This window comes from Cheilinus undulatus, linkage group 7 (genome assembly GCF_018320785.1).
Source record: "Cheilinus undulatus linkage group 7, ASM1832078v1, whole genome shotgun sequence".
In the NCBI taxonomy this organism is placed as follows: Eukaryota; Metazoa; Chordata; class Actinopteri; order Labriformes; family Labridae; genus Cheilinus; species Cheilinus undulatus.
Window position 1 is genome coordinate 13,844,557 of NC_054871.1, and position 26,961 is coordinate 13,871,517.

At 38.9% G+C, this 26,961-nt stretch overlaps 3 protein-coding genes across 4 annotated transcripts; all 3 read left to right on the forward strand.

The window, feature by feature from the left end:
• The first annotated feature begins 2,082 nt into the window (after window positions 1-2,082).
• LOC121511928 (E3 ubiquitin-protein ligase RNF14-like) lies at window positions 2,083-9,887 on the forward strand. 2 transcript variants are annotated; one of them, XM_041790792.1, is made up of 7 exons: window positions 2,083-2,372; window positions 4,264-4,394; window positions 4,499-5,371; window positions 6,192-6,270; window positions 7,071-7,277; window positions 7,436-7,608; window positions 8,263-9,887. In XM_041790792.1, the coding sequence occupies exons 1-7, from the start codon at window positions 2,219-2,221 to the stop codon at window positions 8,395-8,397; spliced, it is 1,752 nt and encodes a 583-aa protein (XP_041646726.1). In that variant the 5' UTR covers window positions 2,083-2,218; the 3' UTR covers window positions 8,398-9,887. The 2 variants fall into 2 exon arrangements, with proteins under 2 accessions (XP_041646726.1, XP_041646727.1); XM_041790793.1 differs by lacking the exon at window positions 2,083-2,372 and adding an exon at window positions 3,862-3,921.
• Window positions 9,888-11,043: 1,156 nt separating this feature from the next.
• On the forward strand, window positions 11,044-16,672 carry LOC121512422 (E3 ubiquitin-protein ligase RNF14-like). The gene is made up of 7 exons (XM_041791690.1): window positions 11,044-11,327; window positions 12,015-12,145; window positions 12,246-13,118; window positions 13,943-14,021; window positions 14,872-15,078; window positions 15,236-15,408; window positions 16,042-16,672. The coding sequence occupies exons 1-7, from the start codon at window positions 11,174-11,176 to the stop codon at window positions 16,174-16,176; spliced, it is 1,752 nt and encodes a 583-aa protein (XP_041647624.1). The 5' UTR covers window positions 11,044-11,173; the 3' UTR covers window positions 16,177-16,672.
• A 2,507-nt stretch (window positions 16,673-19,179) lies between these two features.
• LOC121511772 (E3 ubiquitin-protein ligase RNF14-like) lies at window positions 19,180-26,908 on the forward strand. Its single transcript, XM_041790559.1, has 7 exons — window positions 19,180-19,498; window positions 20,385-20,515; window positions 20,667-21,533; window positions 21,739-21,817; window positions 23,556-23,765; window positions 24,691-24,863; window positions 24,951-26,908. Exons 1-7 carry the CDS (start codon window positions 19,345-19,347, stop codon window positions 25,080-25,082), a joined length of 1,746 nt encoding a protein of 581 aa, XP_041646493.1. The 5' UTR covers window positions 19,180-19,344; the 3' UTR covers window positions 25,083-26,908.
• Window positions 26,909-26,961: the final 53 nt, after the last annotated feature.

The window sequence follows — 26,961 nt, forward strand, 5'->3', positions numbered from 1 at the left end:
GATAATAACAGAAGCCATTAAAGACATGTACTTCCGGTTGTAGACATTCAAAATAAAACCAGTGCCTTGAAAGCCTCGAATTTAGCTACCTTTCGGAAGATACAAGCAGCCATACAAAATGTTCTCTCAAATATTTTATGTCAATCTGAAATGGGCTATTGTGCTGTTAAGTACTGCTTAATTTAGTAAGCCAACCTGAGATAGAATTTGTTGCTAATATTTGGAATACAAGGCTGTTACTAGTTACAGAGTCTATTTCCACTATGATGATCCAATATACAGAAATGTTAATAATTTTACACCATTAAAACGTCCTAGATCATTGATACCCAAATGGTGGCCCCTGGACCCGGTCAAGCCCACCAGTGCAGATAAAGTGGCCTGCATAGATTACACAAAATTATATTTGATTTAATTTTATACCAGGAGTTTATGTGATTATAAGAACGATTTCCCACCTTTTTCAACTTCGACACCTGCACCTTTTGAATAATTTTGTTTCACTTTTTTTCTGTGTGACCTTACTAAAGGATACTTATCATTTCAGTTATGGTAAATTCATGGATGTTTCGGCTGTCCGCTTGATGTTTTTGATGCAATTAGGCCCTCGGGATAAATTTATTGGGGATCCTTGCCCTGGATTTTGCGCTAGGGCAGTGGTTCCCAAAGTGAGATCCATGGTCCCTAGGGGGGCCTAAACTAATGAAAAGGAGGGGCGGGCAAGGCTAGATAAAGTCAATGCACAACATTTAGCCCTGCTACAAAAAGTATCGCAAAATTTTGAGAGGTCTTGCCAAATAAACGGACACAGGGCTCAAAATTATTCTGTACCAGACATCAGTTTTACATAATCAAAGACAAGAATGTGACTGGTTCATTGCTTGATTATGAAGAAAGCCAGATCCTTTCTTTTGCCATATTTTACCAGCGTAAGATTTTTCTGATGTTGTCTAAATCAAGCAAATTTCAGGTCAAAGCTGTACATTAAAAATGGGCTAAAAGTTGCTTCCTCAACTTGGAAGTTACACGTTATAGTTGCTATTCTGTACTATTTTTAGACAGTGTTTGAGAAAGAAAAATAAAATGGATATAGGAATTTGTTAGAAAACAGTATGACTCTGTGTTTAGCATTTATTGATAAATGTGTGCATGAGGGTGCCTGAAAATATTTTCATCAATCAAATGTGGGCCTGACAAAAAAGGTTTGGGAGCCACTGTACTAGGATAAACTTGTGTTTATCCTCTGTATAGATTTGATAAATAGAAGATAATTTTGTCCATTTAAGAGGAGATCATTTAAATGGAACTACACTGACTAATTTAACTGAAAATGTACATTTTTCAGGATTTTTTTTTCCGTTGAAAACGCTCACATAGCTTTACCTTTTATTTTTAAGTGAGTAAGGATTAAACGGAAGTATGTAAATGCCAACTGTGAGCTTGCTTGCAGGCACCGCCCCTCTGCCTCCCTCTGGTGGTCAGGCAGATGAACACCAGCACTGATTTGACAGATTACAACAACAACAAAGTGAAACCAGCTGCTGTTGGCTGACATGTAGCGCCACCTCGCGGTATAAACGTAACACTGCAATAAAGCATCAACCAAACTGCAATTGCTAGGGCTAGAAATACACATCCGATAGATTTTTAAATATTGGTAACAATTTTATTGAACTTGATATTATTCTTACACATAGCTAAACATATATTATGTTAATCCAGATAACTCTTAAACAGAGTTATGACTTTGTATAATATGAATTTGTAAAAACATTATTTTGACCAGCGAAACGCCCGTTGTTTCAAAGTGCAAGTATTTTTCTTGTTATTATTACTATTGTTAGGATTGTTATTATTATAATCATTATCATTGTTATTATTATCATTATTACTATTATTATTATTTACATAGGAAGTGAACTCAAGTGACTACTATGTATGGCGCATGGCCTGTGTGTACCTGTATTGAATAACAGAAGCAGCACTACAGTAGGCTGGAGTTTCTGCTTTATCCAGAGCCTTACATCATAAAGAAATGAGTCAAAGGAGGGACGGACAACCACACCGGAAGATGGCTAACAGAGCAAACTCTCAACTTACTGTGGAGGAAGTGGCAACGAAATTAAACCAAGAAATATACGTTTCACCTTAATTTCTGAGGACAACATTTATATATCAGTACGGGGAGGAGTTGAAGATAACAGTGGGACTAGACGGTATGAATGCGGACAGAGAGGAGCAGGAAGACGAACTGCTCGCTCTGAACAGTATTTTTGATTCAGACGAATTCTTCCGGAATGAGTCGAAGTTTACTGGAGAAATCCGAGTGTCTGTTCAGCTGCCTCCGGACTTCACTGTGGCTGTAAAAGAGGGTAATTGAGCCTTCTCGGGAAAAATGTCCTTATTGTTTACAAAGGGTTGGGTGAAAAAAGAACTCTTCTATAGTATGTTATACTTTAAGATATGGGACATAATTCTTATAACTGATCTGAACACTTTGACGTTATGGTTAGAACGTTTTAAGCAGTACCCTGTTATTCCCCGAGCGTGGCAGATTTGTATTTACTATTAACAGATGGACTTTTCAAAACTGGTTTCTAAATTTGCTATTTATTTTTTGTGAAACCAAAACTTTTTTTACCTCTAAATTTGGGCCTGACACTTATTGTGAGATCATGAGCCCAGTGTGAGATGTTTGAGGTAAAGTGCGTCTTTGTTATTAATGATACACTATATTGCCAAAAGTATTCGCTCACTTGCTTAACTCGCATATGAACTTAAGTGACATCCCATTCTTATTCTCCACAGGGTTTAATATGATGTCGGTCCACCCTTTGCAGCTATAACAGCTTCAGCTCTTCTGGGAAGGCTTGCCACAAGGTTTAGGAGTGTGTTTATGGGAATTTTTGACCATTCTTCCACAAGCGCATTTTTGAGGTCACACACTGATGTTGGACGAGAAGGCCTAGCTCTTAATCTCCGCTCTAATTCATCCCAAAGGTCTTCTATTGGGTTGAGGTCAGGACTCTGTGCAGGCCGGTCAAGTTCATCCACACCAAACTCTCTCATCCATGTCTTTATGGACCTTGCTTTGTGCACTGGTGCACAGTCATGTTGGAACAGGAAGGGGCCATCCCCAAACTGTTCCCACAAAGTTGGAAGCATGGAATTGTCCAAAATCTCTTGGTATGCTGAAGCATTCAGTGTTCCTTTCACTGGAACTGAGGGGCCAAGCGCAGCTCCTGAAAAACAACCCCACACCATAATCCCCCCTCCACCAAACTTTACACTTGGCACAATGCAGTCAGACAAGTGCTGTTCTCCTGGCAACCGCCAAACCCAGACTCGTCCATCAGATTGCCAAATGGAGAAGCGCGATTCGTCACTCCAGAGAACGCGTCTCCACTGCTTTAGAGTCCAGTGGCCACGTGCTTTACACCACTGCATCCAACACTTTCCATTGCACTTAGTGATGTATGGCTTGGATGCGGCTGCTCAGCCATGGAAACCCATTCCATGAAGCCCTCTACACACTGTTCTTGAGCTAATCTGAAGGCCACATGAAGGTTGGAGGTCTGTAGCAATTGACTCTGCAGAAAGTTGGCGACCTCTGCGCACTATGCGCCTCAATAACCGCTGACCCCGCTCCGTTGAGTTGCTGTCGTTCCCAATCACTTCCACTTTGTTATAATACCACTGACAGTTGACTGTGGAATATTTAGGAGCGAGGAAATTTCACAACTGGACTTGTTGCACAGGTGGCATTCTATCACAGTACCACGCTGGAATTCACTGAGCTCCTGAGAGAGACCCATTCTTTCACTAATGTTTGTAGAAACAGTCTGCATGCCTAGGTGCTTGATTTTATACACCTGTGGACATGGAAGTGATTGAAACACCTGATTTCAGTTATTTAGATGGGTGAGTGAATACTTTTGGCAATATAGTGCATCTTAAACTTGTTCAAGGTGTTCTGAAGATTATTGGTTTAGTTGTCAGTAATGTATTTTATTTTCTAAGTTTATCACATGTGGCTTTTTGTAGCAGAAAAAATAGCTCTCTAAAACATTAACATATACATTAATAAATATAGAAATTAGCCTAAAACAGTAGGAATATATCTGTCTGAGTTGTAGCGTGTAGAAGTTTAAAGCAGTGTAAAATTGAAATGCCAGATAAAGTTGTGTGTATGAATCACTCCAGTGGCTAAATCAGGCTGCAAAACTGTAAGTTTTATAAGGGAAAATGTTGTTTACTCCTCAGGTGAAACTCAGAGGCAGTATGAGATATCTTCCCTCCCTCCTCTGTGTCTGACCTTTGAACTTCCCGAGGACTACCCAACTTCCTCCCCTCCCTCCTTCACCCTCACCTGCAGCTGGATGACACACTCACAGGTAATCAACAGAGGTAATGTGGCCCAATTAAAACATAGACTGACACAGCAGATTACAGAGTATCCATAAAGATTACATCAGTTCATTTTCTCTTCTCCTTCCAGCTCTCTGCACTGACTGCTCAGCTCACTGATCTCTATCAGGGCACTGGGGGCGCTGTGGTGCTCTTCATATGGATACAGTTTCTGAAAGAGGATGCCCTCAAGTTCCTGGACATCCACTCTCTGCTGGAGCTCCCATCAGATGAGCAAAACAATGAGTCAGATGTCTCTGCATCGTCCTCAGGAGCTGAGCATCTGGCTGGGGATCTTGGCAAACACAGAGATTCTCTGATATTGGGTGAGACAAATGAAGATGCTCAGGAAGCTGAAGCTTTGGACCAAAATAATTCAACCTCCCATGACAGCAAACTCAGCCAGAATGAGCTAAACTCAGACTCTGATGAGGAGACTCCTCCAACAGATTCTCCCCAAATTTCCTCAGATGAGAGGGAGGCTGACCAGACGCTTGAACCCTCAGAATTGAAGTCTGTCTCAGAGTATGATTCCTCTGCTCAGTCTGATCTAATTAACCAGGAAGAAGTTTCTAATGGAGCCTCATTTTTACGCTCCTCTAGCTCCCCACATCTGCTGGATCAAAGTGAATCTGCCTCTCTGCCAGTTAGACCTAAAGAAGTCCCTCAAACTAAATACCAAACCCCGTCTGGTCTCTCTCTCACTCTGTCTCAAGCCCTCTTGTCTCAGCTCTTGATCCACAACGCAGCTCAGAAACAGAAAGAGTTCAACACCACTGTGTTTGACTGTGATATTTGTTTTGATGGCTGGCTTGGCTCAGAGTGCGTTCAGCTGCTTGAATGTGGTCACATCTTCTGTCGGGGTTGTCTCGGCAAGTTCTGTAAGCTCCAGATCACAGAGGGGAATGTCCGAGGTGTCACCTGTCCTAATGCAGACTGCCCTGTCACCCCTACGCCTGTACAGGTACCATCCTCAGCTGTCTGTCTGTTCTCACTTTCCTCAATACAATGTCTGACTGAAGCTTTGCTTTGTGATTTCAAGCTGTTTCAAACGAAAAGTGTTGAGGGTGCAGCAACAAAAAACAGCTGATACCTAGGGCTTTTTTTCCACTTAGGGCAATGAACATTGAGAATTTGGTACCATATTGGTTTTGTACTGAAAATGAGCACTGCAAGAGCTAAAAATGTGTGGACACAGGTCCTAAGAGCACTTTTCAAAAAAGAGATACAAAGTGCTTCATAAGCAACAGAGACAACAACACACATAAACACAGGTAAAATCAGGCAGCAAAGTGGGTACAGGTAAAAAAAAATCAAAACATGTTAAGCTCAAATAAAATTAAGTAAATAAAAGCAGTTAAAACTCTATTAAAGTCAGGAAAGGCTCTCAGATAAAAGTGTATCCTAAGCGCTATGACTCGGCTAATCGGATTTCCTCAGGCTGAGTGTTCCAGAGCCTCAACTGAGAATGTCCTGTCCTCTTAAGTTTTCATCCGGGCCCCCAAGACAGCTACGAGACCCCTGCCTGAGTATCTCAGGGTACTTAAAATCATTTATAAAACACACTGGGAGCCATTGTAAAGAGGATGTAGTTGGAGTGATGTGCTCGGATCTCCTAGTTTTAGTTAGAAGCCATGCTGCTGAGTTTTGAACCTACTGCAGGAAGTAAATATCTGTTTGGCTCAGGCAAATATACTTCTATAAATTGGCATAAAACCTTCATAAAATAAGAGCATCTTCCTCACTCATTGCATCGCTCTGTTTTTTCATGTATGTTTTTGTAGGTGAGGAGTTTGGTCGGGGAGGAGCTGTTCAAGCGCTATGATCGTCTCCTGCTTCAGATGAGTCTGGACCGCATGCCTGGTTTGTTTCCTTCATGTTTGTTTAAACTGAGCTTGTATTGAAGGGCTTTATTTACATAAAAAAGCAGTCATAATCCCACTAAACAAAAATGATTTGGAGCAACTTTTTAAAGATGAAAATGCTTCAATCACATTGACATGCAGACAAAATTACGTCAAACTCATTAGACAGAATAGAAAATCTATAGTCAAAGGATTAACATTTTTTACATTGTGGTTTAATCTCAGAATTTTGTTGATCATAAAAACAGTTTTTTTCCCTTTTTTTTAATTCAATTTTTTTGCTTTTAAAACACTTTTTTTCATTCTGGATCTCTGTTCTCTTTTAAACCAAGGGTACCTGTCTTCCTGTTTGGATACAGACATGCTTTTATTAAAAAATATATATTTATATCTTTGGGTAGATCAGAGAGTGTAACATGAACCAAGAAAATAAATAAAAGGTAACAAAAGGTGCAGATGACTTTTGACTGTCCATTGAGCTGTTTGTGATTGTTTTTAAAGTGAAATGAGATTTGAAGGAGCAGTGGTGAACTTACTTTGGATCACTGTGGCTGCAAGGAGATGAAGTGGCTTCACTAAAGTCTGCAGATAGGGACAAAATGCATGCAATTAATGCAATTAATAAAATAAAACACTAATTATCAACCTTAATTGCACCAGGATTAATGTTTACAGCCCTAGTTTATGTGCCCTATGCACCATTTGATTTGATTTTGTAGCAGCCATCTATTTGCTTTTAAACAGTACTACGAAAGAGAAAGTACATTTTAAAAAACTCAAATTTTGTCCCTCCTCTAGATGTGGTGTATTGTCCTCGACCTACCTGTGCTGAAGCTGTCGTTCTAGATAAGTCCAGCAGGGCTGCAATGTGCTCTGTTTGCAACTTTGCCTTCTGTGTGGCCTGCAAGAAAAACTATCATGGGACAGAGGACTGTCAGAAGAAGATCAACATAGTTAAAAAGATGAGAGAAGAGCGCCTGGAAGCACCTCTGCCACAGTCAAAAAGTAAGAAAGCATACATTTGTCTTTCCAGCTTTTAGATAGCAGTCTGACTGTAACAATCTGTGATCCACCTAAAATTACAGCCCCATTCATAGCTTGAATTTTCAGCTTGTATATGATGTGTTTCCAGCGTTGTGATACTGTTTGTTTGTGTTTCTCAGGGCGGATCAAGGCTTTATGGGCCGACTATTCCAAAGGCGGTGAGGAGAAGAAGAAGCTCCTGGAGAGCAGATACGGCCGCAATAATTTGCTTTTACTTCTGGAGGATTTTCTGAGTGAGGACTGGATTGTTGACAACTGCAAGAACTGTCCTCACTGCTTCTGCAGAATTGAGGTATTTCAGCCAATCAGTCATTATTTACATAGCACTAATTAATAATCAATGTTATCTCAAGACACTTTACAAACAGGGCAGGTCTGCACCAAAATCTTTGAAGTACTATTAACAGAAGCCTAGTATAATCCACCATGAGCTAAGCAATAAGCAATGTTTAGCAAAGATACAGTGGCAAGAAAAATCTAACTTCTACCAGACAAAAACATCAAGCAGAGCCAGACTCCAGCTGAACAGCAATCAGCAATCTGCTGGGATGATGAGGGCATAGAGAGACTGGTAGCGACAAACAAATAGGCCAACACCAATGAATAAGATAAATTTATGGTCGTCCTGACCACAAATCCACATTATATCTGTTCTGTCCTAAATGGCTAGAGTGTCAGTAATAATATTAACTGTATGTGTAGTTACTGCAGTAATAATTCTGTATTATAATAGACTGAACATTCTAATGTTAGGATAAGCAGCTAAGATGAAAATGAAATGAGGAGGACTGATATTTGTTATTGTAACAGTTAAAGTTGAGCAGCTCTTAGATTAACATGTATAATAGGTATTTATTTATTTATCTTTATTATCTGATGTAGAGTTCTGTCTGTTTTAAACAGCTGTTGTTGATTAATCGTATGTTTGTTGTGTTTTATGTTGCAGAAAAACGGTGGATGTAACATGATGTTGTGCACCCAGTGCAGACAGCCGTTCTGCTGGGCCTGCCTTGGCAGACCACCAAAAAGTGGTGCAACCACATACTTCAATCACAACTGTAGATACTCTTCCAACCAATGACAGACCCTCTGCTGCTATTTCAACCCCTAATAAAGTTTAAATGGAATTTAGAAGGAATATGATATGTAATACAGAGCAGCAGATTAGACCAGGAGCCAAGCACAACAATGGTGTGGAGACAACCGTTAGGACTCTTGGGTCAGTCCGTCCTGGGCCCAGTCAAACCTGATAGTGGCCCACAATTACAATTCCTACAACAAATAAGCTGGAGTGATAAATCTGGACATTTTCGATAGGATTTTCTCTATATATATATATATATGAAGATGAATGTGATCACTCTGCCAAGTAAAATTTTCAGCAAAGAAAGAGGATAACAAAACCTGATTCAAGTACGTGTAAAATGTGCTTTTGGTCCTTACTGTGTTGTATTTCTGTTGTCTGAAGTACCAGGTGCCTTTCGATAAAAACTGAGATGATAGGAAATCGGCTAAAAAAAAGGAAAGTTATGGGATGTTATTGATGCCAGACTGGGGGCAATCGTACGTCAATGTTGTTTAATTAAAATCAGTCATCATTTACTTTTTCTTTGCAGCCAGATTCTGGGTTTTTATTTACTGGTAAATTATTATCATGCATTCTGATATTACAATAGAATTTGTTGCCTCCAACTTCTTATATGCATTTAACGTAGCTCCACATGATTATGTTCCAGTCTTCTCTCATTGGGACTTTCTATCCCATCTGGTTCGGGGATGTTTCAGAATCTCTCAGGAGGAATTAAAAGTGTCACTGGGGAGAGGGCTGTCTAGGCCAGCTTGTTTAGCCTGCTGTCACTGCAGCCTGGCCCCAGTGAACAATAGAAATGGATGGATGGATGCTGAAATGTCTGTCCTGTACCGTTTGGTTTGAGATTGTTCTTGACTCAGTCTTGTCCCGAGACCTGCTCACAAGGTTAATTGTTCACTCTAAATTGACCGTTGGTGTGAGTGTGCCTCATTGTTTGTCTCTACATGTCATCACTGTGATTGACAGGTTGTACCCCACCCAATGACAGCCTGGACTGGCTTCAGCACCCTACAGCTCCACACAGTATAAACTGTGTAGATAATAAATAATGGATAGTTACACCATCAATAAGGTGTTTGTTGCAGTAAATGTAAGTCACATGGTATATCTTTTGAGCATGAGGTCCCCATGGAGGACTCAAAACTAGAGGCCCTGGGCCCCAGCTAACCCAAGCATTAAATTACCATTGAGAACTAGTAACTGAAACCAAAATTCTTAGAGTGATTTTTGACCCTTTTTTGGTTGGATGTTCCCTGTTTTCATTGTTGGGCCTCATTAATTATGAATCCAAATGAATGATTTTGTTTATCAATAACTAATATTCTTCAAATACCCATAAATAATCACATCCAATCCAACATAAAAGTCATTTACGCCAATTGCCATACTGTTCAATACCCAGCAGAGGGCAATGAATAACAAGAATGGCAAAACAGCTTAATTTACCTCTTCAACATCACCAAATATCTTATATTTGTGCCTTTTTATAACAAACAATATTAATCATTCAGGATTTACTGAATGATGATGAATGATTGCACTAAAAAACTCATGTCTTAGCTGTATGTTTGCAGCTCTTAATACAGATTAATAATCTTTAAAGCAAAATCATTGATTATGCATTTTCTGTTTTAAAGTATTAAAGTATACCAAGTATTAGACTTGGTCTCCAGAAATAAAACATTTTTATTATTATAATTTGTATTTCTTCCAGATTGGGAGCAATTATTAGTTATATTCAATTCAAAGTAGTTATGTTTTACTTGCAGCAAAATGCTGAAATTGTTTTTTTTACATTGAATATTGCTTCATCATCATTCATATTTGTATTAAATAAAAGAGAATATGTTTTCTTTAACTCTACAAACACATGCATATTATATAATGTATCTCCATGTGATTATGTTATGGCCAACTCTTCTGGATTGTGTATCCCATCTGGTCTGGGGACACCTCAGGATCTCTCAGGAGGAATCAGAAAAGTCCCTGGAGAAAAGGATGTCTGGGTCAACTTGTCTACTGCCTCTGCAACCCTTCTCTAGATGAGAGTTAGAAAATAGATGGAGGGATGTTGAAATGTCTGTTTGGTACCATTTTATAAAGCTTTTTTCAGAGATTGCTCTTGACTCAGCTGCTGAAGTATGAAGACCTTATTTGGTAAAAATAAATCCTACTTTTAAAAACACAATTCAAACCCGAAAGAAACAAAAATAGCCTGAGCTATATTCATAAAAATACATTTCCTTGGATTTTAGATACTACAGCAAAGATTTTTTTTAAAATATATATCATTCCATGGGTTAATAACAGGTTGCTACTTTTGGCCCTTAGTGGAGGAAAACCTTTGCACAGCAAACAAGTAGCCTACCTCAAAATTGCACAGAAGTAACGTCAGGTCGCTAAGCCTGTTACATGCAATCCTTTTACCACGTTTACAGGTTATGTTTACATTTAATTCGTTGTTTTTATGAAGAGGTTCTGTTTTGCACGATTACCCTGATTGCCACATGACTTTTGTGTACTATATCTGAATAATATAACCAGCCCTATAGGTTGGGGTTTCCATGACGTTCACTTCATAAACAGGGAAGTCAACAAAGGGACGGGCAGTCACACCAGGAACAGGCATGCAAACGAACCAGACTCTCAGCTGACAGGAACGAAGAGTAGGCCTGAACGAAAATCTAAAAATAGAAACTATTTAATACAGTTTTTACTTTATTTTACGAAGAAAACCCAGCTCTGACGTACGGTTTTGACGTAAGGTATGACCGCGGACAGACAGGAGCAAGAAGACGAACTGCTCGCTCTCCACAGTATTTTTGATTCGGACGAATTTTTCCGGAATGAGTCGAAGTTTGCCGGAGAAATCCGAGCGTCTGTTGAGCTGCCTGCTGACTTCACTGTGGTTCTAAAAGAAGGTAAATGAGCCTTCTTGGAGAAAATTTCCTTATTGTTTACAAAGGGTTGGGTGAATTAAGAACTTTTCTATATTATGTTATATATTAAGATATGGGACACAATTCTTATAACTGAATTAAACACATTGATGTCATTGTTAGAACGTTTTAAGCAGTAGCCTACCCTGGTGTTCCTCAAGGTTGGCAGATTTGTATTAACTATTAACAGATGCACTTTTCAAAACTGGTTTCCAAATTTGCTATTTATTTTTTGTGGAAAAAAAAACAAACCAAAACTAAACAAGTGATGTTAGCTCTAAATTATTTCTGATATCATGAGCCCAGTGTGGGATGTTTGAGGTAAAGTGCATCTTTGATTAAGTTATTAATGATATTTTAAACTTGTTTAAGGACTTCTGAATATTACTGGTTTAGTTGTCAGTAATGTATTTTATTTTCTAAGTTTATCACATGTGGCTTTTTGGAGCAGAAATAATATGTTTCTAAAACATTGAAATCTACATTAATATACATATAGAAATAAGCCTAAAACAGTAAGAATATATCTGTCTGAGCTGTAGTGTGTAGAAGTTTAAAGCAGTGTAAAATTGAAATGCCAGATAAAGTTGTGTGTATGAATCACTCCAGTGGCTAAATCAGGCTGCAAAACTGTAAGTTTTATAAGGAAAAATGTTGTTTACTCCTCAGGTGAAACTCAGAGGCAGTATGAGATATCTTCCCTCCCTCCTCTGTATCTGACCTTTGAACTCCCCGAGGACTATCCAGCCTCCTCCCCTCCCTCCTTCACCCTCACCTGCAGCTGGATGACACACTCACAGGTAATCAGCAGAGGTAATGTGGGCCAATAAAAACACAGACTGACACAGCAGATTACAGAGTATCCATAAAGATTACATCAGTTTGCTCTTTTCCTTCCAGCTCTCTGCACTGACTGCTCAGCTCACTGATCTCTATCAGGCCACTGGGGGCGCTGTGGTGCTCTTCACATGGATACAGTTTCTGAAAGAGGATGCCCTCAAGTTCCTGGACATCCACTCTCTGCTGGAGCTCCCATCAGATGAGCAAAACAATGAGTCAGATGTCTCTGCATCGTCCTCAGGAGCTGAGCATCTGGCTGGGGATCTTGGCAAACACAGAGATTCTCTGATATTGGGTGAGACAAATGAAGATGCTCAGGAAGCTGAAGCTTTGGACCAAAATAATTCAACCTCCCATGACAGCAAACTCAGCCAGAATGAGCTAAACTCAGACTCTGATGAGGAGACTCCTCCAACAGATTCTCCCCAAATTTCCTCAGATGAGAGGGAGGCTGACCAGACGCTTGAACCCTCAGAATTGAAGTCTGTCTCAGAGTATGATTCCTCTGCTCAGTCTGATCTAATTAACCAGGAAGAAGTTTCTAATGGAGCCTCATTTTTACGCTCCTCTAGCTCCCCACATCTGCTGGATCAAAGTGAATCTGCCTCTCTGCCAGTTAGACCTAAAGAAGTCCCTCAAACTAAATACCAAACCCCGTCTGGTCTCTCTCTCACTCTGTCTCAAGCCCTCTTGTCTCAGCTCTTGATCCACAACGCAGCTCAGAAACAGAAAGAGTTCAACACCACTGTGTTTGACTGTGATATTTGTTTTGATGGCTGGCTTGGCTCAGAGTGCGTTCAGCTGCTTGAATGTGGTCACATCTTCTGTCGGGGTTGTCTCGGCAAGTTCTGTAAGCTCCAGATCACAGAGGGGAATGTCCGAGGTGTCACCTGTCCTAATGCAGACTGCCCTGTCACCCCTACGCCTGTACAGGTACCATCCTCAGCTGTCTGTCTGTTCTCACTTTCCTCAATACAATGTCTGACTGAAGCTTTGCTTTGTGATTTCAAGCTGTTTCAAACGAAAAGTGTTGAGGGTGCAGCAACAAAAAACAGCTGATACCTAGGGCTTTTTTTCCACTTAGGGCAATGAACATTGAGAATTTGGTACCATATTGGTTTTGTACTGAAAATGAGCACTGCAAGAGCTAAAAATGTGTGGACACAGGTCCTTAGAGCACTTTTCAAAACAGAGATACAAAGTGCTTCATAAGCAACAGAGACAACAACACACATAAACACAGGTAAAATCAGGCAGCAAAGTGGGTACAGGTAAAAAAAAATCAAAACATGTTAAGCTCAAATAAAATTAAGTAAATAAAAGCAGTTAAAACTCTATTAAAGTCAGGAAAGGCTCTCCGATAAAAGTGTATCTTAAGAAGCCACAGATTCGGCCAATCGGATTTCCTCAGGCAGGGTGTTCCAGAGCCTCAACTGAGAATGTCCTGTCCTCTCTAGTTTTCATCCGGGCCCCCGAGACAGCTACGAGACCCCTGCCTGAGTATCTCAGGGTACTTAAAATCATTTATAAAACACACTGGGAGCCATTGTAAAGAGGATGTAGTTGGAGTGATGTGCTCGGATCTCCTAGTTTTAGTTAGAAGCCATGCTGCTGAGTTTTGAACCTACTGCAGGAAGTAAATATCTGTTTGGCTCAGGCAAATATACTTCTATAAATCGACATAAAAAACCCTCATGAAATAAGAGCGTCTTCCTCACTCATTGCATCCCTCTGTTTTTTAATGTATGTTTTTGTAGGTGAGGAGTTTGGTCGGGGAGGAGCTGTTCAGGCGCTATGATCGTCTCCTGCTTCAGATGAGTCTGGACTGCATGCCTGGTTTGTTTCCTTCATGTTTGTTTAAACTGAGCTTGTATTGAAGGGCTTTATTTACATAAAAAAGCATTCATAATCCCGCTAAACAAGAATGATTTGGAGTAACTTTTTAGAGATGAAAATGCTTCAATCACATTGGCATGCAGACAAAATTACGTCAAAATTATTCGAAAGTTAGAATATAAAATCTATAGATTTTATAACATATTTTACTGCCTATGAATGAATCAAGTGTGGGTTTTTTCAGAGTTGTCAAAGGATTAACATTTTTTACATTGTGGTTTAATCTCAGAATTTTGTTGATCACAAACAGTTTTTTCCTTTTTTTTTTTTTGCTTTTAAAACAGCTTTTGTTTCATTTTGGATCTCTGTTCTCCTTTAAACCAAGGGTAGTTCTGCTCCTGTTTGGAAAAAACATGCTTTTTTTCAAAAGTGTATATTTATATCTTTGGGTAGATCAGAGAGTGTAACATGAACCAAGAAAATAAATAAAGGGTAACAAAAGGTGCAGATGACTTTTGACTGTCCATTGAGCTGTTTGTGATTGTTTTAAACGTGAAATGAGATTTGAAGGAGCAGTGGTGAACTTACTTTAAATCACTGTGGCTGTAAGGAGATGAAGTGGCTTCACTAAATTCTGCAGATAGGGACAAAAAAGCATGCAATCAGTGCAATTAATAAAATAACACTAATTATCAACCTTAATTGCACCAGGATTAATGTTTACAGCCCTAGTTTATGTGCCCTATGCACCATTTGATTAGGTTTTGTAGCAGCCAGCTTTTCGCATTTTAAACAGTACTAAGAAAGAGAAAGTAGATTTAAAAAAACTCAAATTTTGTCCCTCCTCTAGATGTGGTGTATTGTCCTCGACCTACCTGTGCTGCAGCTGTCATTCTAGATAAGTCCAGCAGGGCTGCAATGTGCTCTGTTTGCAACTTTGCCTTCTGTGTGGCCTGCAAAAAAACCTATCATGGGACAGAGGACTGTCAGAAGAAGATCAACATAGTTAAAAAGATGAGAGAAGAGCGCCCTGAAGCACCTCTGCCACAGTCAAAAAGTAAGAAAGCATACATTTGTTTGTCCAACTTTTGGATAGCAGTCTGACTGTAACAATCTGTGATCCACCTAAAATTACAGCCCCATTCATAGCATGAATGTTCAGCTTGTATACGATGCGTTTCCACCGTGAGATACTGTTTGTTTGTGTTTCTCAGAGGGGATCAAGGCTTTATGGGACGACTATTCTAAAGGCAGTAAGGCAAGGAAGAAGCTCCTGGAGAGCAGATACGGCCGCAATAATTTGCTTTTTACTGTGGAGGATTATCTGAGTGAGGACTGGATTGTTGACAACAGCAAGAACTGTCCTCACTGCTTCTGCAGAATTGAGGTATTTCAGTTAATCATTATTTACATAGCACCAATTAATAATCAATGTTATCTCAAGACACTTTACAAACAGGGCAGGTCTGCACCATAATCTTTGAAGTACTATTAACAGAAGCCTAGTATAATCCACCATGAGCTAAGCAATATGTAATGTTTCGCAAAGTTACAGTGATAAGAAAAATCTAACTTCTACCAGACAAAAACGTCAAGCAGAGCCAGACTCCAGCTGAACAGCCATCTGCTGAAGCTGTGCTGGGATTATGAGGGCATAGAGGGACTCTATGAATAAGATAAATTTATGGTTGTCCTGACCACAAATCCATATTATATCTGTTCTGGCCTAAATGGCTAGAGTGTCAGTGATAATATTAACTCTATGTGTAGTTACTGCAGTAATAATTCTGTATTATAATAGACTGAACATTCTAATGTTAGGATAAGCAGCTAAGATGAAAATGAAATGAGGAGGACTGATATTTGTTATTGTAACAGTTAAAGTTGAGCTGCTCTTAGATTAACTTTAACATGTATAATAGGTATTTATTTATTTATCTTTATTATCTGATGTAGAGTTCTGTCTGTTTTAAACAGCTGTTGTTGATTAATCGTATGTTTGTTGTGTTTTATGTTGCAGAAAAACGGTGGATGTAACATGATGATGTGCACCCAGTGCAGACAGCCGTTCTGCTGGGCCTGCCTCGGCGGACCACCAAAAAGTGGTGCAACCCCACGCTTCAGTCACAACTGCATATACTCTTCCAACCAATGACAGACCCTCTGCTGCTATTTCAACCCCTAATAAAGTTTAAATGGAATTTAGAGAGAATATGATATGTAATACACAGCAGCAGATTAGACCATGGTGTGGAGACAACCGTTAGGACTCTTGGGTCAGTCCGTCCTGGGCCCAGTCAAACCTGATAGTGGCCCATAATTACAATTCCTACAACAAATATGCTGGAGTGATAAATCTTGACATGCTCAATAAGATTATCTCTATGCATATATGAAGATGAATCCTGTTTTAGTGTTTTATGATTTGCTTTTAGTTATTGTTTTATTGTTCTTAAATTGTTTTTTAAAAACAATGAAACAATTATTTTAGTGTTTATATGTATTCATTGTTTTAATTGTTTTATTCCTGCATTGTTTTGTCTACTTATGTACAGCACTTTGTTTCAGCTGTGGTTGTTTTAAAGTGCTTTATAAATAAAGTTGAGTTGAGTTGAGTTGAATGTGATCACTCTATCAAGTCAGGTTTTCAGCAAAGAAAGAGGATCAAATAAAACTGATTCAAGTACGTGTAAAATGTGCTTTTGGTCCTTACTGTGTTGTATTTCTGTTGTCTGAAGTTTTCAGATGTCTTTGGATAAAAAGTAAAGTTATGGGATGTTATTGCTGCCAGAGTGGGGGCAGTCACATATCAGTTTTATTTTATTAAAAGCAGTCATGTTTTACTTTTTCTTTGCAGCCAGATGCTGGATTTTTTCATTTACTGTTACATTATTATCATATATCACAAGATTAAAACATAATATGTTGGCTCACACTTAATGTACTGTATGCATATAATGAAGCTCTATATGATTCTGTTCCAGTGTTCTCACTGGAACTTTCTATCCCTTCTGGTCCGGGGATGTTTCAGAATCTCTCAGGAGGAATCAGAAGTATCACTGGGGAATGGGACGTCTGGGCCAGCTTGTTTAGCCTGCTGTCACTGCAGCCTGGCCCCACTGAACAATAGAAATGGATGGATGGATGCTGAAATGTCTGTCCTGTACCGTTTGGTTTGAGATTGCTCTGATCAAACAAGGCCGAGGCCTAAAGAAAACAAATAAATAAATAAAAGCATAGTGACACCAAGCAGCACAGGGGTCACCACTGTTGCAATATAGCATGAGGATTCCTGGTTTAAACAGGGCCTTTCTGTGCTTGCATGCAATGCTCCCTATTCCTCCATCAGCCCCGAGACATGCTCACGAGGTTAATTGTTCACTCTAAATTGACCGTTGGTGTGAGTGTGCCTCATTGTTTGTCTCTACACGTCATCCCTGTGACAGGTTGTACCCCGCTTCAGCACCCTACAGCTCCACACAGTATAAACTGTGTAGATAATAAATAATGGATAGTTACACCATCAATAAGGTGTTTGTTGCAGTAAATGTAAGTCACATGGTATATCTTTTGAGCATGAAGTCCCCATGGAGGTCTCAAAACTAGAGGCCCTGGGCCCCAGCTAACCCAAGCATTAAATTACCATTGAGAACTAGTAACTGAAATCCAAATTCTTAGAGTAATTTTTGACCCTTTTTTGGTTGGATGTTCCCTGTTTTCATTGTGGGACCTCATTAATTATGAATCCAAATGAATGATTTTGTTTATCAATAACTAATAGTCTTCCAATACCTGTAAAAAATCACATCCAATCCAACAAAAAAGTCTTACATACTTTTGCTGCTGTCATAAAAAAAGTACTGCATTTGATTATGTAAAAAATACATAATTAAAATCAAACCGTGCATTACATTAAAGAGTTTGTCAATAACTTTCATTTAATTTAAAAATATTTCATTTACACCAATTGCCATACTGTTCAATACCCAGCAGAGGGCAATGAATAACAAGAATGGCAAAACACCTTGGTTACACTCTTCAGCATCACCAAATATCTTATATTTGTGCCTTTTTATAACAAACAATATTAATCATTCAGGATTTACTGAATGATGATGAATGATTGCACTAAAAAACTCATGTCTTAGCTGTATGTTTGCAGCTCTTAATACAGATTAATAATCTTTAAAGCAAAATCATTGATTGTGCATTTTCTGTTTTAAAGGAGGTCTAACTGTTTATAGCAAAGCTGTTTCTTCCCTCCAAGTATAAGACTTGGTCTCTAGAAATAAAACATTTGTATTATTATAATTTGCATTTCTTCTAGATCGGGAGCAATTATTAGTTACATTGAATTCAAAGTAGATATGTTTCACTTGGTGTTTGCTGCAAAATGCTGAAATTGGTTTTTTTTACATTAAATATTGCTTCATCATCATTCACATTTGTATTAAATAAAAGAGAATATGTTTTCTTTAACTCTACAAATGCATGCATATTATATAATGTATCTCCATGTGATTATGTTGTGTTACTCTTCTGGTCAACTTGTCTACTGCCTCTGCAACCCTTCTCTTGATGAGAGTTAGAAAATAGATGGAGTGATGTTGAAATTTCTGTTTGGTACCATTTTATAAAAGTTTTTTTTTTCAGAGATTGCTGTTGAATCAGCTGCTGAAGAATTATTTGGTAAAAATATAACGTACTTTTTAAAAAAACTATCAAAATTTGAAAGAAACAAAAAAGACCCTGAGCCATATCCATTAACATACATTCCCTGGGATTTCAGATACTAGAGCAAAGATAAATTTTCATTTAACATTCAATGGGTTAATAACAGGTTTCATTGATACTTTTGGCCCTTAGTGGAGGTAACCCTTCGTAAAGCAATCAAGTACCTCAAAATTGCACAGAAGTAATGTTAGGCCGCTAAGCCTGTTACATGCAATCCTTTTACCACGTTTACAGGTTATGTTTACATTTAATTCGTTGTTGTTATAAAGAAGTACTGTTTTACACGATTACCCTGAATGCCACATGACTTTTGTGTGCTATAATAGAATAATATAACCAGCCCTGTAGCCTGGGGTTTCCATGAGGTTAGCTTCATAAACAGATGAGTCATCAAAGGGACGGGCAGTCACACCAGGAACAGGCATGCAAACGAACCAGACTCTCAGCTGACAGGAACGAAGCGTAGGCCTGAACGAAAAAGACTAATAATAGAAACTATTTCATACAGTTTTTTACTTTATTTTACGAAGAAGAACCCAGCTCTAAAATCGAGGAAGGGCTGACCTGACGTACGGTTGTGACGAAAGGTATGACCGCGGACAGAGAGGAGCAAGAAGACGAACTGCTCGCTCTCCACAGTATTTTTGATTCGGACGAATTTTTCCGGCATGAGTCGAAGTTTGCCGGAGAAATCCGAGCGTCTGTTGAGTTGCCTGCTGACTTCACGGTGGTTCTAAAAGAAGGTAAGTCAGGCCACTCGGTGAAATTATGTTGCTATTGACACAGGAAGAAGGGTTTAGTGGCGGAAAAGGTACTCAAATCTTTTACAGAAGTTAAGAAAAATAATTTATTATTAGCATGATTTAATGTATGTGTCCCTAATAAGAAACAATATATGAGCACTACAGGTGTAATAGCAGTTCGTCTGCCATAACGTATTTGTTTTTAATTTATTTTATACCATTAATTAATTTTATATGTCTGTACAGATCTAACAGTTTGTTTGATATGAAGACATGGTGGGGCTTTATGAAGGACTTGAACCTTAATAGAAGGTCCAGGGGTCAGTTTTGTTTTTTTTAGACAAACTCAATATTCACGTTATTTCATAACTTTTTAAACTGTATTTTATTTATCAGATTTGATAGACACCCTTCCCAATGCCCTAATACCCATTGGAGCATGGGGCCAAGGAAATTTTCTATCTCTGCCAAATAGTTTCCTTTAAAACCGTCTGTAGTTCCAGCTCCTTTATTTAAAGTTAGAGGAGTTTATTCCTGCGGTTTCCACCATAGGGGTTCAGGACTCCCCAGAGGGTCAAAGGAGCCCTCTCTGGGCCTCACAAAGTTATTGAGTTATGGGATGATATGTCAAACTTTGGTGGTAAATTAATGTTTGATTAAACTTTAAGCAGCTGAAAACATCTTTAGCAAAATTAAGGCTCATTAGGTTATCACCATGTAAGTACCACTAGACTAGCTTTTCTGCCATATGGTGGTGTAAAAGGTACAATATTTCTCTGAAAAGTAAAATACTGAATTACTAAATAAGGGGGATTTACTTGTTTTCTTGAACCAGGTGTGTTTCTTTGACTTTTGTTTCTTTGACATGTTTATTCTTGTTTCTCAGGTGAAACTCAGAGGCAGTATGAGATATCATTCCTCCCTCCACTGTGTCTGACCTTTGAACTCCCTGAGGATTACCCATCATCCTCTCCTCCCTCCTTTACTCTCACCTGCAGCTGGCTGACACACTCACAGGTAATGCGCAGAAGTAATGTAGGTCATTTCAAACATTATCAGACATATTTACTACTAGGGAGTGAGCATGTGAAAGTGTCACAAGGACAGAAGTGGCTGCAGATTACAGAGGATCCATAAAGATTACATCAGTTTGCTCTTTTCCTTCCAGCTCTCTGCACTGACTGCTCAGCTTACTGATCTCTATCAGGACACTGGAGGCACTGTGGTGCTCTTCACATGGATACAGTTTCTGAAAGAGGATGCCCTCAAGTTCCTGGACATCCACTCTCTGCTGGAGCTCCCATCAGATGAGCAAAACAATGAGTCAGACGTCTCTGCATCATCCTCAGGAGATGAGCATCTGACTGGGAATCCTGACAATAGCCAGAATCCAGCACCATCAGACCAGAGCAGCAAAGACTCTCTAGAGGCTGTCAAGTTAGGACAAAATAATTCGACATCCCATGACAGCAAACTAAGCCAGAATGAGCTAAACTCAGACTCTAATGAAGAGACTCTGATCCAAAAACATTCAGCAGATTCTGACCAAATATCCTCCAATGAGAGGGAGGCTGACCAGACGTCAGAATTGAAGGCTTTCTCAGAGCATGTTTCTTCTGCTCAGTCTGATCTAAATAACCAGGAAGAAAACTTCAATGGAGATGATGCCTCAGCCTCGGTATCACCCACCTCTAGCTCTCCAAAACCACTGGATTCAAGTGGGCAGAGTGAGTTTGCATCTCCTCCTGCTACTAACCCCTCTGGTCTCTGCCTTACTCCATCTCAAGCCCTCTTGTCTCAGCTCTTGATCCACAACGCGGCTCAGAAACAGAAAGAGTTCAACACCACCGTGTTTGACTGCGATATTTGTTTTGTTGGCTGGCTTGGTTCAGAGTGCATTCAGTTGCTTGAATGTGGTCACATCTTCTGTCAGGGCTGTCTCGGTGAGTTCTGTAAGCTCCAGATCACAGAGGGGAACGTCAAAGGCGTCACCTGTCCCAATGCTGACTGTTCTGCCACCCCTACACCAGCACAGGTACTATCCTCAGCTGTCTGCTGTCTTAATAGTTTCTAGTGGTGTTTATGGCTGTATGTAATGGCAACTATCAATAAAGTTTTGGAGGATTTGTGATAAGCTGACATCTGCAGTGATATTGTTGGTAATAAAACTATTTCTATTTATTGCCAAATCATCATTATCTGAAACACTCTTTAATAAGTCTCTACATGTGTGTTGGTAGGTGAGGAGTTTGGTCGGGGAGGAGCTGTTCAGCCGCTATGATCGCCTCCTGCTACAGATGACTCTGGACTCCATGCCTGGTTTGTTTCCTTCATGTTTAACCCCCTGAGACTGGAGCTTTTGTTTAGAATGGAATTTTTTACCCCCACTTGTTTGGGATAAGTAAAAGTTCTCAATTTATTGGATTTTTTTCTTTCTAAAATCCACATTTATTCCCTAAAATGGGAAAGAAATGATCTGAAGTTTAAAATTCTTAAACATGTTTTAAGGTATCCCATAATATGTACCCCAAAATTTCTGAGAATATTTCCCCAAATGATTCTTTGAAATGTTGTCATAAGACCTAAATATTCTGCCAAAAAAATTACCCAAGTTCCAGTAAATTCCGGGAAAATTTTGATGTAAATTATCCCAAATTTAAAGCCAATTCCGCTCAAAATTCCTTATCAAATTCCCAAAAATGAACAAAATACATTCCTCAAAAACATGAAAATTCTTGAAAATTTCAAAGGACATCCAACCCAAACCCCCCTAAAAAATACAAATCAAATTTCCAAATTTCCAAGGCAACACCAAAAAAATTACAAATCAAATTCACCTTAAAAATAAAAAAAAAATCTTTCTAAATTTGAATAAAACCTTCCCAAATGTCCATGAAAATGCCTAAAAATCCCTAATCAAATTCCCTCAAACTTCCGAACAAATTTCCCAATGAAAATGCCCAGAAATTTAAAGCAAATACCCCTAAAACCTCCAGTGAAGCTTTCCAAAATATACAAACCTATTCCAAAATTTTTCATGGAAATACTTAAATATTTCCAAGCAAAATTTCCAAAATATTTCCCCAAAATTCCCTTTAATGTCCATGAAATTCTCCCAACATTTCCAGCAAATGACTTAAACTTTAATGGACTTTCTGGAGAATTGTCTTAAAGAAATCTAACTGCAGTATTATTACTATGTTGTAGATATGCCATAATGTAATGTCCTTATATGTACATGCAGGGACTTAGGAGGTTAACAAAACTGAGCATGTGTTAGGATTGCATTACAGAAAGGTTGGTGTTTGTTTCACTTCAATCATGTGAGTTTTTTTCAGCTATTTTGGAACCAATTGTGAGAGAATATGTTAACACAACACACTGAATTATTATCGGGACACTTTCTAATTCGTGAAAAAACTAGAAAAGCACTCAGAGAGCGCAGACCTCCACCATTAGCCCTATCTCCCAGTAGTGATGAATCTTTTAAAAACATTCCTCGATCCAGACAGTGATCCCAATCACTCACAAAATCTAATTCGCCGATTACTCCCTCCCCGATGGGGCAGAGACACGGTGAGGCAAAGCATTGGCTTCGCTACATGTGAAAGTCATGGCAGAGGGTGAATATTTCTCTATTCCTCCCAGCATTGTGAGTATTCTCGCTACAGTTCACTGTCTTTCTTTCTGTTACGCTCCGACTCGTCTCCTCGACTGGGCGTGCATCTTTCAAACTCTATAAACTCCAAAACTTTGGATAAGTTACTCATGTCTGCTATCTCCTGGTGTAAAGTGGTAACAGCGCAGCCCTATCTCCCAATAGTACAGAATCCTTTAAAAAATTCCTGGATCCAGATGGTGATCCAGATCAATCCCAAAATCATATCAGTTCTTCCTTATGCCATTTCTGACATTTCCTGAAAATTTCCTGAAAATCTGTCCATGACTTTTTGAGTTATCTTGCTAACAAATGAACAAACTAACTAACAAACAAACCCACCTGATCACATAACCCCCTTGGCGGAGGTAATAACCCTTGTGTCATCCCTCCTCTTAGATGTGGTGTATTGTCCTCGACGTACCTGTGCTGCAGCTGTCATTCGGGAGAAGTCCAGCAGGGCAGCAGTGTGCTCTGTTTGCAGATATGCCTTCTGTGTTGCCTGCAAGAAAACCTACCATGGAACAAAGAACTGTCAGAAAGAGGGTAAAACAAAAACAAAGACAGATGAGACTGAACAGCCTGGTGTTGCCCTGCCACGAACAGAAGGTACGGAAGCAAACACGTTTCAGTGTATGACTTTGTGTTTAACGCCATAAACACCTGTCTATACCTCTGATATGAGTGCAAACAAATCAAGAGCTAAACTACTCAGACTTGGACAAGGTCTGCATCAGATGTTGGGAAACCAGGGCAGCCTGATGACTTAAATCAATCAATCAATCTTTATTTGTGCAGTGCTAATTCATAACCAAATTTATCTCAAGATGCTTTAAAAGAGGGCGGGTCTAGGCTGTACTCTTTGATGTGTTATTCTAAGGGCCAATGCTGCTCAGTGTCGGCAGTATTACACACTTATACACCTGTATAATACACTGTTGCACCAATTAACAACATATTAAACAACACTAAAATTAAGCACACTGATGTGTAATGTTAAGGCTCTAACTGGGCTCTGTGACTGCTTTAAAGTTATACCCCGTGCCCTACCTCCTTTAACAAAACATGACCATCCTTTTTACTATGCACATACTGATACAGAGCTAATAAAGTTAGCTAAATATACTTGTTTACATAATCTGGAGGCATTTCTTTATGTAATTCTCTCATCTGCATTAAAAAAAGCCAGAGGAATAACCACATCAAGCTGTTTGAGGTGTAATAGGGAAGAGGATTAGGGCCACTGGAAAAAAAAACTTGAGATGCAATTTTTTTTTTACTTGTGAGAAAAAAGTCAGAATTCTGAGGTTAAAGTCAGACCTCAGAATTCTGACTTTAATCTCAGAAATCTAACTTTAATCTTAGAATTAGAAGAAAATAAAAGCACATCTAAAAAAACTTTTCCCTTTTCTGTGGTAACAGATGACATTCACAATTTTAATCTTAGGTCCCTTTCCTGGGTTGAATTTTGAGTTTATATAAATCCACATTTTCTTTACAGTGATTTGTGTTTTTGTGTCTGCTTGTGTCTCAGAGGGGATCAAGGCTCTGTGGGAAGACTACTCTAAAGGCAGTAAGGAGAGGAAGAAGCTCCTGGAGCGCAGATACGGCCGCAGTAGGATGCTTTTCACCTTGGAGGAGGGTTTGAGTGAGCAGTGGATCGTCGTCAATAGCAAGAACTGTCCCCACTGCTTCTGCAAAATAGAGGTATTTATAGCTCTTTATAACATTAAAGCTTTAACTGGATTTAACAGCTGTGCCTGCTAACACATAATGTTTTGTTCTGTGTTGTAGAAAAATGGTGGATGTAACATTATGTCCTGCTCTCGCTGCAATCAGCAGTTCTGCTGGCGCTGCCTGACCAGACTACCGACACGTTATGGGTCACACTTCAGTGAAAGCCCTGACTGTATGATCCCTGTCTAGTCCTTCTGCTTTTTTCCCCTTTAATCAACAAAGGAAATGGCCTCTACAGAATGTGTGCTCATTTTGGTATTTTGAGTGTGTTTAACCTTAAAGTGCACTTGTAACAGACTCACTAAAACAGCAGATTCTGTGTCATTTAAAAAAACACAAAAAACTCACAGTAGTCTTACGTACTTTGACAATCAGCAACACTAAATGTATTTATACAGGAAAAACATGAAAAGGTGGGGTTTCTTTGTCAAAAACCTGCATTTAAATATTTAAAATCCATCAGCCACTCACACCGTTTTCAAATTGTTTGGTGACCAGCAGAGGGCGCTAAACAACAAGAATAACAAACAGCTTGGTCATGCTCTTATAATGCTCTATTTACTTTGGTTCCACTAAATGCTTTAACATTAACCATATGTGCAATTCATGATTGAATTATCAAACAGTGCATTATTAAAACTGATGTCTAGATTGCATGTTTACAGCTCTAAATGCAGGTATATATAATCTATGAAGCCAATTCATCCATTGTGAATATTTTTTGTTGTTGTTGTTCAAACCACATCAAAGTGTTTTAGCAAAGTCTGTCTTTAGAAGGCTTTCTAGTGAGACTAGTTTTGTTCCTTGATCAAGCCACCTATTTACCTTATTATCATCTGTGTACATGAGCATTAAGTGCTTGAAGTACTTCATTTGGACATTTGTGATGTTGTATTTCAAAAATATTTATGAAGATTTTATTTCCTTGATAATTTGCACTTGCAGATTTTAAGATGTGCAGTACTCTTACTGCTGTGTAAAAAGGGAGATGACTGTAGAAAATACATTTTAAATAGATTTTTTTAATTGTTGAAGAAGTGTGGGTCTTCCTGGAAAACAGGGGGAAAGTTAAATCAAACACAAGTACAGACTAAGGTAGGTCTACCTGTATATTAACTATAGCTTATTGAAGGTCTACCTGTATACCAAATAAAGCATATGGTAGGCCTTATTAAACTACATCCTATAGTTGATGTACAGCTATAGCCTATAATAGGCCTATTTATTAACTTAAGCCTAAGGTAGGTCCACTTATATATGAACTAATGCCTATTGTAAGCCAACTTTACTATCAACTACAGTGGTTGGCTTACCTACAACAACTGAATAAGCCTTATATGAGCAACGGCATGTGGTAGGATGGTTTGATTGTGTATAGGCTACAGTCAGTAAGTTGGTAGGTCTAACGGAGACTATAGTAGGTCTATCCATTTACCAAGTACAGACTATGGCAACCCTACCTACACGCTGATAACAACATATGGTTGACTTATAGGTAGGCCTACGTTCATATCCGTTACAGCTAATGGAAGGCCTACCTACAGTATAAACCAAATACAGCTTATGGTAGGCCTGCTTCTAAATCAACTACAGATTAAAGTAGATCTACCTGTAAATACACTACAGCCTATGGTAGGTGTACCGATATATCAACCACAGCTTCTAGGAGGCCAACCTATATATGAACTTCAACATTTGGTAAGCAAACCTAAAAATCCACTACAACCCTAGGGTAGACCCTAGGCTGTAGCAGATATACAGATGTGACCACACTGGACGTGTTTTTTCAAGCTCTGATGCAAACTTCAGTGATTGAAACATGTTCATATCATAAAGGTTTTTTTTAAGTATTAACTTCTTTATTTTCACATTTGCCATACATGGTTTCTCCTCTTTTAGTGCAGCTTTATGACCATAATGTTATGTTTTTTGATATGAGGCAATAGTTGTCTGTAATTTGTATGATTGTAATACATGCAGGCATTGAAAAGGGTGCAATATTCAATAAACTTCTACAGGAATTGTTACCAAGGTGACTTTGTGAGATTTACTCCACATATCACTTTCA